This window comes from Colossoma macropomum, unplaced genomic scaffold (genome assembly GCF_904425465.1).
Source record: "Colossoma macropomum unplaced genomic scaffold, Colossoma_macropomum, whole genome shotgun sequence".
Taxonomy (NCBI): domain Eukaryota; kingdom Metazoa; phylum Chordata; class Actinopteri; order Characiformes; family Serrasalmidae; genus Colossoma; species Colossoma macropomum.
In genome coordinates, this window is record NW_023494808.1 from 18,710,404 (window position 1) to 18,726,161 (window position 15,758).

At 39.8% G+C, this 15,758-nt stretch overlaps 1 protein-coding gene across 3 annotated transcripts in view; it reads left to right on the top strand.

Moving 5' to 3' along the window:
- Positions 1-4,997: 4,997 nt before the first annotated feature.
- Positions 4,998-15,758, top strand: part of LOC118798096 (male-specific lethal 3 homolog) — a 31,719-nt gene continuing 20,958 nt past the window's right edge. For 2 of the 3 annotated variants that reach the window (XM_036557436.1, XM_036557437.1), the window contains exons 1-9: positions 4,998-5,232; positions 7,518-7,600; positions 7,874-7,969; positions 10,253-10,353; positions 10,526-10,620; positions 10,838-10,966; positions 12,825-12,985; positions 13,217-13,375; positions 14,315-14,637. In XM_036557436.1, the coding sequence (XP_036413329.1) occupies positions 5,134-5,232; positions 7,518-7,600; positions 7,874-7,969; positions 10,253-10,353; positions 10,526-10,620; positions 10,838-10,966; positions 12,825-12,985; positions 13,217-13,375; positions 14,315-14,637 (1,246 nt within the window). In that variant the 5' untranslated portion in view covers positions 4,998-5,133. Of the gene's footprint in view, positions 5,233-6,774; positions 7,068-7,517; positions 7,601-7,873; positions 7,970-10,252; positions 10,354-10,525; positions 10,621-10,837; positions 10,967-12,824; positions 12,986-13,216; positions 13,376-14,314; positions 14,638-15,758 lie in introns of those variants that run through there. The other variant, XM_036557438.1, reaches the window with a different exon arrangement.

The following is a 15,758-nucleotide window of genomic DNA, read 5'->3' on the forward strand; positions in this document are numbered from 1 at the left end:
TATGACTAAACTAAGGCGAATGGGGAGAGAATATTCTGGAGCAGTGGACACCAACCCCCCTCCCTTGAGATCTACTTTCCTGCAGAGTTTAGTTCCAACCTGCATCTAACATGCTGCCCTCCCTTCACTCACACTAACACATCTGATCAGGCCAATCAAGAACTTCTGTGTGAGTTAATTAGCTGGAGCAGATGTGGTGTGTTGTGGTTGGAACTACACTCTGCAGGGAGGTGGATCTTCAGGACCACTGTTCTGGAGTCTTTTAACGAACACAAGAATGGCACACCAAACAGATGTTTGTCTGGTAAGTGTACTCTGGCCTTAAAGGGCCCATAATCCTAAATTTTTTTGTCTTTTGTACGTCCACTATGACATTTGTGTTATTTGGTCTCACTTTACATGGATAGTCTTCTATAGTCCCGCATAGATTATCTACGGATGTTCAAATTGTCAACAAACTATGTTTAAACCCAGTTGATTCTAAACAGTGGTGGGGTTAGGACTTGGACCATTGTTAAGGTTGGGTTTAGGTTTTGGGTTGAGGTTAAGGTTGGGGTTAGGATTAGAGCCAGGTTTACAGTTAAAGAATATTATGGCCAATTTGGTAGTTATTTAGTTGAATGTCACTTGAGAGTAAATGAAATATCTACAAAGCACCTAAAGTGTTATTTTATATACCAAACATTGTAATTTGTTTTTACATGATCATTTTTCATCCTTCCCTCCTTTAGTAGAATTAAACAGGCTAGTCTTGGTACTGTGTCTTTAAGACTGATATAAGAAAATGATCTCTGTTCTGATTGGCTGCCCTGTATTGTGGCTCTTTTGAAAAATGTTCATGCTTTAGAATTGTTGTTTGTTATTTCTACATGTATTAGTTTGTAAAGAATTCTTTAAGGTGGTATAAGCTAGTTAGGAAGCTAACGCTAATGTTACTAGCATGTGTGCTAGTCTTCACAGAATCACATAATTGTTTTTGCTCTCTTTTGCTCTTTTTACACTCTACAGATATAAAAATAAACCTTGTTTGATTCTATAGCTCCAGTTGTCTTACAAGCAGATGGGAAAATAACTAGAACAAGTTAATTTTTGCTTGACCATTGTCCATCTCAGCCTGTTTTTGTTACAGTGATTCTGATTGGCTGCCTTATATTGTGCCTTGTTCAAAAAGCAGTCAAAGCTGAAACACTCCTTATAAGTCCAAAGTGAATGGACGAGGCTAAATCACTGTGGACTGAATATATATATATATATATATACATATATATATATATATATATATATATATATATATGTATATATACACACATATATGTAAATGTGTTCATTTAACTGTTGTATAATGTGATACACTGATCAGCCATAACATTGAAACTACCTCCTTGTATCCACACTCTTCATCCATTTTATCAGCTCCACTTTCCAAATAGTTTCACTTTGTAGTTCTACAATTACAGACTGTAGTCCATCTGTTGCTCTGCACACTTCGTCAGCCCATTTTACCCTGTTCCTCAATGGTCAGGACCAGAGCAGGTGTTATCTGGGTGATGGATCATTCTCAGCACTGCAGTGACACTGACGTGGTAGTGGTGTGTTAGTGTGTGTTGTGCTGGTGCAAGTGGATCAGACACAGCAAAAAATCAGATCAATCAAAAATATCTAGCCAAAAGCGTCCTGTGACCGCTGATGAAGGAATAGAGGATGACCAACACAAACTGTGCAACAACAGATGAACTACTGTCTCTGAGTTTACATCTACAAGGTGGACCAACAAGGTAGGAGTGTCTAATAGAGCGGACAGTGAGTGGACACAGTGTTTAAAAACTCCAGCAGCACTGCTGTGTCTGATCCACTCGTATCAGCACAACACACACTAACACATCACCACCACGTCAGTGTTACTGCAGTGCTGAGAATGATCCACCACCCAAATAATACCTGCTCAGTGGTGGTCCTGTGGGAGTCTTGACCATAAAAGAACAGGGTAAAAGGGGGCTAACAAAGTATACAGGGAAACAGATGGACTACAAAGTGTTCCTATATGGTAAGTGAAGCTGTAAAATGGACAATGTGTGTAGATACAGTGTAGAAAGAGATAGTTTTAATGATATTGCTGATTGGTGTAGCCTCGCAAGACTGATATCAAAAGGCTGCATTATGCAAATGAACGCCTTTACTAATCTTTGTGTTTTTTACCGTGTCTTGTGAGCATCTTGACCAGTCATGGTTCAAGTTTTAACCATGTAACATCATTTATTTACCATTACATTTTTAATATATTGAAGAGTTTATTGCAATATAATTGCAGTACAGAAGCCTGCAGACAGGGTACTTATGGTGAACTTATGAACTGGCTGTGATAAAATGAGACAGTGTGGGGCAGAGGGTACTCTCTCCCTGCTTTTCCAAATGTGCTTTGCATCTATGGCTGGGACAAACTGAAGTCATGCCAAGAGCTTCTAAATTTAGAAAGGAACGTGCTGCTTTAAAGCTGACTAAACATATTTAATCTGAAACACATTGAACCACCCTTTTTGGAATTGGAGAAGTGTTAGCTTGTAGGTTCGTTTTGGCCTATAATAATATGTACCTCATGATGTGATAGACTAATCAGGAGAGAATTATAACTCACATGCTCTTACGTATTTAAACAAAAACAACATACATTTCATTAGTGCATACACACTCAGAGAGGCTAACAAGTCCAAACCAAAAGGCTGATAATACCTGACTGCTTACAAAACTGCAGGAGGGAGATTAAGACACCTTTGTTTATTGGAGTAAGGTCTTGACTGAGTTGTTGGTCAATTTTGAAGTCATGTGAGTAAGTAGTTACATTTGAATAATTAACTCCAGGTGAATGTTACTATATCACATACAGATACAGGCCTAGGTGCAAAAGGAAAGTTTGTGAATGAACTTTAAGTTGGCTTGACGAAGTTTGCTAATAACACTGCAAAAGCAGTTGCACAACACTGTTTTTGATGTGGCTTGGTGATTGCTATGGTGTTGCTATGGTATCTAGGCAGCCGTTATAGTATCCAAGGTGCTTGCAAAGGTGTTGCTAGGCCATTGCTGTGCTATTGCAGGTGGTTGTTAAGGTGTTGCTTGGCCATTCCTGTTGTATCCTAGGTAGTTGCTAAGGTGTTGCGAGGCTATCCCAGGTGGTTGCTAAGGTGTGGCTAGACTGTGGCTAATATGTATGTGTGCTAGTAAGTGGATTTGTGTGTAATGTCTATGAGGGGCAGTCTGAGAGAGGTACTTTGTGACATTTGTGACAGTTTGATTCAAAATTTCTGAACATTCTTCCAACCTTTTCTGGTTTTTTGAATGAATGTTATAAGAAAACCCATATGTCCCATAGGTCAGGGGTGTCCAATCTTATCTGCAAAGGGCCGGTGTGGCTGCAGGTTTTCACTCCAAACAAGCTGAAGCTCACCTGATTCTACTTTTCCTTCGTTTAATCAGTTGGTCTTCGTCTTCAAACATTTCATTAGGTGACCTACTGCTTTGTTGGAGTGAAAACCTGCAACCACACCGGCCCTCTGTGGATAAGACTGGACACCCCTGCCATAGGTTAAAAAACCACAAGAGACCTTTTTTGGGCGTAGGCTCTATAATACTGCAAAGTTTTGTGTTTCTAGCTCTAAAGCTATAGGAGAAGTAGTGTTGCAAATTTATGACTGTAGAATAGTAATAAAAATAAAATGGTAAAACTTTACTGTAGGAGGGCAGTGGGCACCCGGTGTTCATAAGGCTACATGATACCTACATATACACTTAATGAGCATTGACATAGACCTATATAAACATTTATAAACGCTTATTCCAATAGGTGGCATTTGTCATAAAGGTTGCATTTGCTAGCCTAGTTTTAATAACAAATGTCATGTGACATTCCTGAGGACATACCTTGTCCAGTTTGAACATACAGAAAAGCCCTACAAGCAGGAATGGCTTAAGATTCTATTGCTCCTATATTAAAATAAAAGACCTTGTGTTATTAATTTTCAGAAAGGCTATGCTGCATTCTGAAAACCAGACAACATAAAGGTAGTTTCCGAGCCATGGACCTGGACAGCCACTGCCCTGTACACTTTACATTTGAATGTTTGCCCTGTTATACACACCTGATCCAACTAATCATTTCATTAACAACCCCTTACCGAGCTGCAGTGGGTGTGTTGAAGCAGGGAAAGCAGTCTTAGGGAATGAATAAATGAGGATAGTGCGACCTCTTGTGGATAAAAAAGTAGGTCTCTATGGACTCCACAAGTTTGTGTAAAAGCCTCTGATGAGCCGATCATATCCTCCTGAGAGCTGTCTGAACATGTGTTTCATTGGAAGGAATAAGACAAAAAATGACCTCAGCATGGTTAATGCCACAAATTTGCTCAAATTTGCTCGGAGGTACAGAATCATAAAATTTCTTTGTCAATTTACTTGTTTATATATATATATATATATATATATATATATATATATATATATATACATACATACATATGTATATATATATATATACATATACACATGTATGATGTGTGAGATAGATCTCTCTCTCTCTCTATATATATACAGAGAGAGAGAGATCTATCTATCTATCTATATATATATATATATATATATATATATATATATATATATATATATATATGTGTGTGTATATATAACTTCTCAGTAAATTGAATATTAACTGAATGAATAAAAAATGTAGCTGTTCTTAAAATTGATCTTTGGTAGGCCATGTCTGTGAGCATGTCTGGCCTATGACCATGGATATAACAGACAGAATTTGTAGGTCCATAAGCTCCAAAAGTTCTACTGAATGAGTTCTATTAATATTGTATTATTGTCATTGTTTTATTTTCTATTTACTTTTATTTATTTAATTTTTTTCCTTATGCAATCCGTTCTTGTTTACATTCTAGCGACATCTTCCCGCTCATCGCTGTGACGTCGCGCTTGTGTACGGAAGCCTCCGCGGACAAACCGAGCACAAGCTCTCGCGTTTTCGTTTGGAAAGGCTTGCGCACTTCCATCCTTGTTTTCATCGGGATAAGAGTCCGGCGGGGAACGGGTTAAGGAGCGGGGGTCCACGATTCCTCCTCTCCACATCGCCATGATGAACAAATGAACTCACGGGGAATGAAATTTAAATTCCGCAAAGGAGAAAAAGTCCTCTGCTTCGAACCCGACCCGTCAAAGGCCAAAGTGCTGTACGACGCAAAGGTAACTTAGTTACCAACATGTCCATCTGCGCGTTGTGTTTTAGGGAGCCGTGGCTGCGGCTGTGGCTCTGCGCTACAGTTGGGGTGCACCGCAGCTGGAAAGATGTGTAGAGTTTATTATGATTTGTTTAGTTTAGTCGCAGACTGTCGCCGTTGTAAACTTCGTTTTAGCGCAGCGAGAACACGTTGGCTTATTTAGAGCGTGTTTACTCCAAAATGTTACTTAGAAGACTCTCACGTCTGGAGTTACGAAAAGTTGTGATGCTACTCAGGAAGTTAGACAGTTAAACGAGCCATTGTGGTTGTCTTTTGGTCCTCGGGCTGCGGTGTTGTTGCCCACTGGTCGGCTAACTTAGCTAGCTAGCATTTAGCTCCCCAGATCCAATACTGGGCCTGTGGCTGAACGTCAGTCAGTGCGGTCTGTTCGGTTCTGCACACTCCGTGTAGGATATACAGCAAAAGTCCACGACTCGCTGAATCAGTAACAATAATAATAGTCAATATTTAACTCTATAATATATATGCCTTTTGCTATAAATGTAACGTGGCAAGGCTCTTTAAGCAGAGACTAAACGTTATTTGCAAACCTCGTTCAGTCAACTTAGCTAGCTTGGTAACTTTGTCGGAAACGGTCGGTTGTCATGGAAGCTGAGAGTTCGCTAGGAGTAAACAAATAAATAAGCTTTGTTTACTTTGTTTACAGCCGCAGACTGAGCCCATTCACCTTCGCATGGTCGTTCATTCATTCAGTAGAGAGGGATAAGATTGACTTAAAGGGGAACTCCACCCACTTTTCAAAATTTCTACGTAATTAAATGGTTGAGATGTCGTTCACAGTGGTTTGGTATGAAATGCTCTGTTCTAGAAAATCTTACAGAGCCAGAAATGTTCACAGTAGTGGTGATAGGAACCAGACGTCCACCTCTAAAAGCTCCCTTAGAAATGTAATTACATGAAATACTTATGGATACGTTGCCTGACGCTTAAGATTTACAGTAGTTTTGTGATTTTAAAACGTTGTTTTTAATCTAAAACATATTTTGTAATCAGTTTATTTTAATCAATTCCTGGTGGAATGATATAAGAAGGGTGTTCTAAGGCAAACGTATTGTTTCATATTTAAGACTATTTTATCATCAAAATTAGGTATAAAACTCCGAAGACTCACAGGTGGTTTTGGACAGTAAATAAAATGGCTATTTTGTGATGTAGACATGGCGACCTCTGGTTCCTATCACCACCACCGTAAAGAAATCTGAATCAAATGGACCCTTTCACATCAAACCAATCTGAATGGCTGTGTTTACATCTCAAACACTGAAGTATTCAGAAGTTTTGAAAAATCAGTGGAGCTCCACTTTAAGTCGCTTATGACTTGATTTGTAGGGGAAAAAATATATGGGTATTTATTTATTTTTTGATGAGATACATTTCAAATACATATTTTCATTCCAAAATGTATTCCAAACACAAAACAATACCAAAACATACGTTTTCAAATGTATTTGATAAATACACTTTGTATATTTATTTTCCATGCGGAAGACTTAGGATTTATCTTTAAAATCCGGTGTGTTCAGATGGGCTGCGGTCATTTATTATCCCTACGGAGAGCGTTTCTCCTCCCAGCAGGTTGGGGGAGCCGATGACCGAGAAGCCGCTTGGATACAGCGCTGTACAACTCGCCCTCTTTGTGTTTGAAATACTAAGCAGCGACTGTAGACTGTCAGTCTGTTGGCCTGCATCGAAGGACTTAAGACCTTTAATAGCTGTTCTCTTACTAAAGTCGTCGTTGGAATGATTTGTTCTCGGTTTTGTCCTTGAGACCCTTACCCAGTAAGTTAACTCGCCTCCTGTATGCACTCCCATGCTTATAATACGGTATTATTTTTGTGAGATGTTTTTTTTTTATCACTGTAAATAAAACAGTAGCTAATAGTTAAAAATAAATTGAAATAGTAATAATAAGATAAAAAGAAAAATCAGTGGCTTTTAACTGTGCCTTTTTCTTTTCTTTTTTGGGGTCACTTGAGCGTTTTGGATAAATCAGTGCCATCCGCGTCTTATTCGCCGACTTCTTTTTCGAAGTTTCCCGTTCCACCTTAAATGGTGAGGCGCCAGAATGTAACTGCTGCACCATTTAAGGTGGAACGGGAAAATTCGAACGCGAAGCTGGCGAATGAGAAGCCGACTTGAGCCTCGTTAAATCAGTGCAGTCCTATATGGACGCAGTACACGGTTTCTTCATATCTCCTGTGTTCTAATGCGGCCCTTTGCCTTTTCTAGGTCGTCGACATTCTCGTAGGAAAAGATGAGAAGGGCAAGCGGGTCCCAAAGTATCTGATTCACTTCAATGGTTGGAACCGAAGGTAAGAAGAAGCCGCTCCGCTCCGCAGCAGCCTGGTTAGCTCTTAGCTAGCAGGCTGGCAGCTTAGCTGGCTAGGTTAACTGTAACTGCACTGAACAACTCCTTCAGCTCGCTGTTCTTTACCTACTCGACGGCTCTTGTAGCGAATGAGAACCTTTACCTTGAATTCAAGAACAGAGATAAGTTATTAGTGTTAGCTAGCCCTGTCTTCGTGCCTGCACCGAGCTGCTGTTTCAGCGTTTCAAACGGTTTCTCTGTTTTGCTCTGTTTCCAGTTGGGATCGCTGGGCTGCAGAGGATCATGTACTCAGAGATTCGGAAGAAAATCGCAAATTACAACGTAAACTGGCACGCAAAGCTTTGGCTCGCATGTAAGTTTTTCTTTTTTTAACCCTATGTTGTTTCAGAATGCACACCTTTCCCCTCAGACCGCCGGGTTGTCGGTTGAGCTCAATCCCAAATGCCCGCGTTTAGAATTGAGGGCACTGTTTGAGAGTACGATGATTTATGTAACGGCCTAAGCTATGTAGTGCACTATGTAGGGAATAGGGAGCAATGTGGGACCCATTCCAACTCTAAATCTAGATTAACGCTATTCCACCGTGGGGTTTAGGCTGAATTAAAGAGCAATTGTACCGATTTTTCAGAATTTCTGCATTATTTAGTTTGTTGAGGTACAAAGCTGTTTGGTGAGATTTGATGTGAAATAGTTAACCGTAGTTAGACAAACTCACTGCCTTGGATCTCTTTATAATGATGGTGAAGGGGAAACTAGGGGTTGTGGTGTCTACAGTGTGAATACATCTGTTTTACTTACTGTCTAAAACAAACAGTGAACTTGCATGTGTGTTCTGTGTTTGTATATGTAATGTTGATGATGGTAAAATAGTGGTAAGTCTGAAAGATGTGTTGTTTGGATACTGTTTTGCCATATAACACCCTGCATGTTACTTTCGGCCATGAGTAGATTTTAAAGAATTACTTTTTAATATGGCCGCATGTTTCAGACTTTTTTACAGTTGCGTTTCCCATGTGAGTGTGCATCATTTAAGACACAAATCAAATGTACAGTGTGTATTTGCATTTCTGTGTGTAGTGGCTGGATAAAGTTAATATGGAAAATTTGCAGTTTGCGTTACCATTTGCAGTTGCGTTACCTCATCATGCTCCAGCTCTACCAGAATTAAAATGACATGCAAAGCTTTTCTTCTTTAACTTTTTGTTTTGAAGTGCACACGTTTCCCCTCAGACCACTGAATTGTCCATTTTATGATCTCATCCCAAATACCTGTGTATTTGCATCCCTGTCAACAAGGCTTCCTGTCAATCAAATGCTGTGAGCGGGACGTCGGGAGGGACTTTTTTTAGTGTGGGATGTGTTTTAATAGGATGTGACAAAAAAAGTCTAAACTTTGGCAGTGCTGGAGCATTAGCAATTGGCTGCTAGTGACATTTTAACGCTTGCAAACCAGACAATAAACAATTCTGTCCAAAGTCATTCGCTGTTTCGTGTGGAAGTGATCATCCAGCTTCAGGCAGAGGCTCGCAAGCTTATCTGAGGACCTGGATGGCCAGTTATGGAACATTCCTATTAAGGAGATGCAGGGCACTTTTCACTGCTCCCAGCAGGCCTGATTCAGCTAATCAGAACTGGGTTTCCTGAAAGCATCTTGGCACAAAGAATATTCTTGAATTATAGCACGAGCATCGCAGTGAACATTGTCCCTCTACCATTGTTGTTAAAATGACGTTAACGCTAAGATGATTTTGACAAACTGGGCCGTCCATCTTGTTAACAACTGCTCACCATTTGTAATGAGTATGTTAAAGCAGGGCAAGCACTAAAGTGTTCTGGGCAGGGTTCCCCCAACAGTCCTGCGAGCCTCCAGTCACGATGTTACTAACATTGGTGCTTGTGACAGCCCCAAGCTCACTTCGGTCTAACACTTCTGCATGAAACAGCTTGTTTACATCCGCTATTTGTAACGTGTTGAAGGAGAGACATTTGACCCCATTTGATGTTTTAATGTCTCTGAATAAAAGATTGACATCTTTTGCTTCATATTTAATGGCGTTTCCTAATTTAATGGGTACAACTGTGTAAATCATTTGATAACAGCAGGGTTAAAATGCCCTGCAATAAAAAGTCCCTCCCGATGTCCTGCCCACAGAGTTTGATTGACAGGAAGTCTTGTTGACAGTGAAAATGCATTTGCAAATGGGTGACTGTAAAACCATTTTTAACATGTCAGAGTCGCACCATTAGGACAATAAAAATTAAATGTCGAAAGCACTTTGTTTTGCCATATTAACTTTTTTCCAGCCACTATACACAGAAATGAAAATACAAGTACACATTTTGCAGTTGAATTTGTGTTAATGCACTCTCATCTGGGAATGCAATTGTAAATAAACAATTTAATTAGTATTTTCAAATTTGCATTTGAATTAGAAAAAAGCCCCAAATATGCTGCCGTATTTCAGGTCAAAATTTTATCAAAACTGTTGTCAAACACTATCTTCTGTGTACTGACTCAGCAAGTTTCTCTGAAATATCACAGTTCGCATCAAACCTCTCTTAATGACTGTGTAAGAATCTTCATGACTTGACATTTTGAAGACTCTCTGTAACGTAGAAATTTTGTTGCTAACAGGAGGAGGAAGGGATGGAGGAAGCGACGTTGTCGTTTGCCGGGTGTTAACTCTGTGCTAAAAGGCTTACCTGACGAGGAGAAGGAGGAGAGCGATGACGCTTGTAAGCAAGCCTGGTTTCTGAAGCGGATTATTATTATTATTATTTTTTATTTTTTTTTTTATCAAAAAGCATGTGTATTCACAGTTCATAACAATAACGTTGTCATTCATCTTTGAGAGCAGTCCTGTCGTTTACCTAAACGCTACGTTTCGTTTGTTTTGCTGTCGTCCAGCTTTGATCTCGTCATCTGATGACAGTGACGAGGACGATTCCGACCCCGAGTCTATAAAAAGTGAGAGCGAGTCATCTGAGGATCTGGAGGAAATGGTAAATGGTTACGTCTCTGATCAGCCGTTTATAGCATAAACGTGTAGCAGCTTGTTGTAATTAGCAGTGGTACTTTTGCTGTTTAGGGTATATTTATAATATGTGTAGTTTGTTTTGTGAGATGGAGTTTGGCAATTTTAAGTGCACTGTAGAGGTCTTTTTGTGTTTTGATCCATTGGACCATGAAAAGCATAGCTTACTCTGTTTTTCATCACAGAGGGAAGAGCAAGAGACACACACGAGGAGGGAGAGCGAGGATAAGACCATCACTATAAATATAGACATCCCTGAAGTCCTCAAGAAGAAGCTGGAGGAGGACTGCTATTACGTCAACAAGAGAAAGAAGGTAGTTTTTAGTGTATTTGAATACAGTAGTTCTTTCTGATGGTAACACAAATAAAGTAAATGTTAAATTGACTGTTGTTTGCATGGTAGAAGTGATTTGGAAAAAAAAGCTTTGATTTATGACATTACATTAGGTCTGGTCAAAGTAAAATAAGCAAAATACTAGTGCAGTTTGTAACATACATATTCTGAGTGCAGTTAATCTCATAATATACTAAAAATGCACAGATGAACCAATAATGTGGCACAGTTAAAAACTGGCCTGCATTATTTTAACTGAAATTATTAGCTTCCGTTGGACAGCATGCAGAGGTAGGCAATATGGCAAAAATGTAATATAATACTTCATGAAATTTTCAAGATGCACAATATATCATGATATTTATTTTTTCCTACTACAAATATGATTTTATATTCAAGTTTCACATACTGTGCTGAGTTAAATTCTGTTAAACTGAACTAATGCTCTCTTTGTAAGCCAACATGCCTTCAGGAAGTCTTTTTAATTACTCATACCGATGTCCAAGATCACAAAAACATGTTGTGACGTTGTGATGTAATTTGTCACGATAACATTAAATATTGTCATTAGCCCTAATTGCTTGCATCTTAATCAATCAAAACACCCATAGAAACTAATCTGGAACTGTGATTAGGCAGGATGGTCACATTAAGGGTTTATTTGCATATTGACTCCTTTTGTAATGGCCATTATTGCAGCAAGGGAAGGAAAGTGGTGAAGCCACATCACAATATGCAAATATATTTGCACTATTTGCATTCACAGTGTAGATTTAACAATGACTTTGAGCTGATGTGCATTTCTGGTTATAAAATGTAACCCCTATATTCAGTTATCTGACACTGTTAATGATCCAATTGCTTCAAATGGCAGTAAAAGACAAATGCAGGTAAATAGCTAAATACAGTCTATTGCACAAATGACCTCACTATCGCACATCCCATAAGAGGTGGGCGAAATGGCAAAAATATACTGCGATACTTTAAGGAATTTTCGTGTGGAAGTGATCATCCAGCTTCAGGCAGAGGCTCGCAGGCTTATCTGAGGACCTGGATGGCCAGTGATGGAACATTCCTATTAAGGAGATGCAGGGCACTTGTCTCTGCTCCTCAGCTCCTCAGCTAATCAGTACTGGGTTTCCTGAAAGCACGAAATGGCAAAAATATAATGCAATACTTTAAGGAATTTTTACAAAACAGGGTATGTGATATTTATTTTTTCAGACATCAGATCAGTTAATAAAAAAATAACCAGTAATGCTACATTTAAAAAATGTGAACACAACAGTTTTTATTCAATATTTGGCACACTGTGTTTCACTAAATCCAGTTAAACAGGACTAATTTTGCTCTCTTTATAATGAAACCTTCAGGTGTTCAGTGTTTTACAGGTACTGACAATACACACAATATGTTTAGGAAAGCATGTTGTATTGTCACACGATTTATCGCAGTAACGATATATTGTCAAATTGCCCAGCCCAACTCCACTAAGCAGCGCCAGCACTCAGGTTTTGTATTTCAGTGGTATTTTATAATTGGACTCTAAAAACTTATGCAGCTAGGCTAAATATTATGCTGCTACGTTGTATTCTTAGCTGCTGTGCTTGTATGGTTCTTTAATGTTTTTAGTCTATTATCAAAAACCTCTAATAGCAAAAGAAATGTTTATTCAACTGTAACCAGCAGATGTCATAGGTCTGCACATTCCCTCCCCGTCACAATGAATTAAATATGACTTGTGCAGCCCTTGTCTGATCTTTCAGTGCCTGGCTTCATTCAGTCTTTCGGTCTGATTCTTTTGACATTGACTGATTTGCCTGAACATTTGTCTACAGCTGGTGAAGCTCCCATGCCAGATGAACATAGTGAACATTCTGGAGTCCTATGTGAAGCACTTCACTATAAACGCTGCTTTTTCTGCCAACGAGCGCTATCGGCACCCTCAGAGCTCAACACAGTCCAACTTGAACCCACACTATGTACCACCAGAGAAGAAGTAAGTTCCACTGAAATGACGTCAGACTTTTTGCAAGGTTTGAGATGCCCTTTAGCGGTGTATTGGGGAAAGTGTAGCCAGTTGGTAAAGTGAAGTGATGCCTATAACATATTGAGGTCTAGTGATGTAATGTAAAGTTCAAGGTTTTTGAAATCCTGTTGCCACTGAATCTGTTTCAAAAGAACAAAGAAAATGAGTCTAAGTGCTCTTCATATGTTCCTCTACTTGTAGTGAGGAGCTCTGTAAGGAGATGGTGGATGGCTTGCGGATCACCTTTGACTTCACCTTACCCATAATCCTCCTGTATCCCAACGAGCAGGCTCAATTCAAGAAGGTCAGCTCATCCAAATTCTTCCAGCCGATCAATGATGGTGCAGGATGCTCTACTAGGTAAGGACTGACAGTCCTGATCATAAGTTTATGGCCACCGAGCAAACTTTTTTTCTTTCTTGTGAATTTATCATCTGTTAAGCAGTTAATCTCAGATTATCTTGCCTAGGTGTTTTATGTATGTCATAACTAAAATAATGAACAAAAGTGTGTTGCATATGTATACCCATGCATACGTACAGCAGTGTCATCATAGTCTTTAGAGTATGATTTTTTTTTTTTTTCAGTTTGAAAACTAGTAAAACTCCATTTTGATGTATGTTAAAGCAGGGAAGATTTTTTGGGAAAACAACTGTGCTTTTCTTTCAATAAAACCCATCTTGAATTTTCAATTTTTTATTGTCAGCTGATGAATGCAGAAGAAAGATTATCTTGCTGAAGCTGTGTAATTGGTAACATCATTACAATGAAAATAATTGGTTACTTAAACGACAGAAATGGGTCTCATCACATGCGAATAAGACAGCAAGCAAAATGCTAAAGTTAGCAAGGTAGCTACTTTGCTGTCTAGTTTAGTTACCTCAGTTTAGCTTGTTTTCTTTGGCTGAAAGGTTAAGCAAACTTGTCTCTGTCCATTTTTGTGCTGAATAAAGCTTGTTTGATGACAGAGGTAAGAGCTACACTAATGCTGGCTTGGTTGTATTTATTAGCCTACAGATCAGTGGCTGGGTTAGCAGATTGGTTGACCCCACATGGATTCCTGGTTGTATGATGTATTTGTGTAATGCATGCTGGTTATTGTAGTAAGAGGCCTCTAAACGGAAACATGAAAGCAATATAAAATTGTTAATTTTCTCAAACCGTTGAGGCTGAGGGATACAGTGCTGCACTACTGCATGACACGAAAAATGTCGTTAAATTTTTGCTGAATTATGGCTCTACGCTCTCTCGTTCCCAGAGCTGGATGTCATGCCACTTCACCCTCTCAATCTTTTCTAGGACTCTTCGGGAGCGCTCTCCAAGCCCGGGTCTGAATCCCTCCACTCCTCAGTCCACGGACAGCCAGCCACCTCTGAGTGAGACCTCCACCACCCCTGTCACTGCGGCAACCACACCCAAACGCCGGCGCTGCACCAATCCCGACTCAGACGCCACACAGTCTCTCAGACGCTCCACCCGCAACACTTCAGGAGGGGATCGGAACACTGAGGGCAGTGGCGGAGGAGGAGGGGGCAGCAGCAGCAGCGCTTCACCCCAGCCTAAACGCAGACTCTCTGAAGCACCAACACCTCTGCCCAAATTCTTTCTCAATCTGGAGAAGAGTAAGTACTGCTTTTTCAGCTCAACATAAAAAAGCTTTATGGACATGTTCAATTGCAGTGTTACCAAAGCACTGAGATCTGTTTTATCACATAACCGCATACATTCATATTGACACATCTCTAGACTAAAGCAGTTCAAGGACACGGGTTTCTTGAATCTGGTCCTTAAGCGGCATTACACTGCATGGTAGAGCAACGGTGCAGTGAAGCATTAGAAGACGTGTCAGCCCAAGTGGTTTCTGTATGGCAGGGCTGCTCAATCCCAGTCCTGGAGATCTGCCATCCTGGAGAGTGTATATCCAACACACCAGACTCTAATATTCAGATACCCCTAAAAGCCTAAATCATCTGGATCACATGTTTTAGATCAGGGTTGGAGCTAAACTCAGGATATTAGATCTTCAGGACCAGGATTGGGCACCCTGGCTGTAGTGTATTGCAGTCGTGGGTGTGAGTGTTTGTATCATGTGAACATTATAATGAGTTATGTAGTGCTGTTGTTTTTTTAAAAGTGACAGAAAGGAAAACTGTATTTACATTAGCATAATTGAATCTGAAGGAGAGTCAAGTACATCAAACTGATGTCATCCTCAAACACTGTTGTCTCCTCTTTCAGATGCAAATCCCACATTTGCAAAAGAGGGCAGTAAAATGGGCCAATTCCAAAATCCTTAACTGCTATCTAATATGTTAATATTTATGCTCCAAAATTGACAAACACCAGCCCAGGTTCTTGCCGGAGCAGCAGCAATGCAAATGGTAGACTGTGCCAGAATGTAAATGTAGGGAATGTTGGTACTTTTCATACCTCTCCCAAGGAACCAAACAGTCAACAGGCATTGTTGATGATCTTTAAACAAGGCTGAAATTGGCTTCTGATTTGCCAGCAATCGAATGTTCCGTTTCACCTTAAATGCTACAGCTTGTACAGGCGCCAGAATGTAACTGTGGCACTATTTAAGGTGGAGTGGAAAATTCGCAAAACAGGCTGGTTAATAGGAAGCCGACTTCAGTTCCCCTATCCTTAAGAGGATCCAGGACAACTTAGTTGTTAGTTTGCTCTGCAGATTTCACTATGGACAGTTTCTCAAACCTTAGACAATATCAAGCGGGCTTTGCCT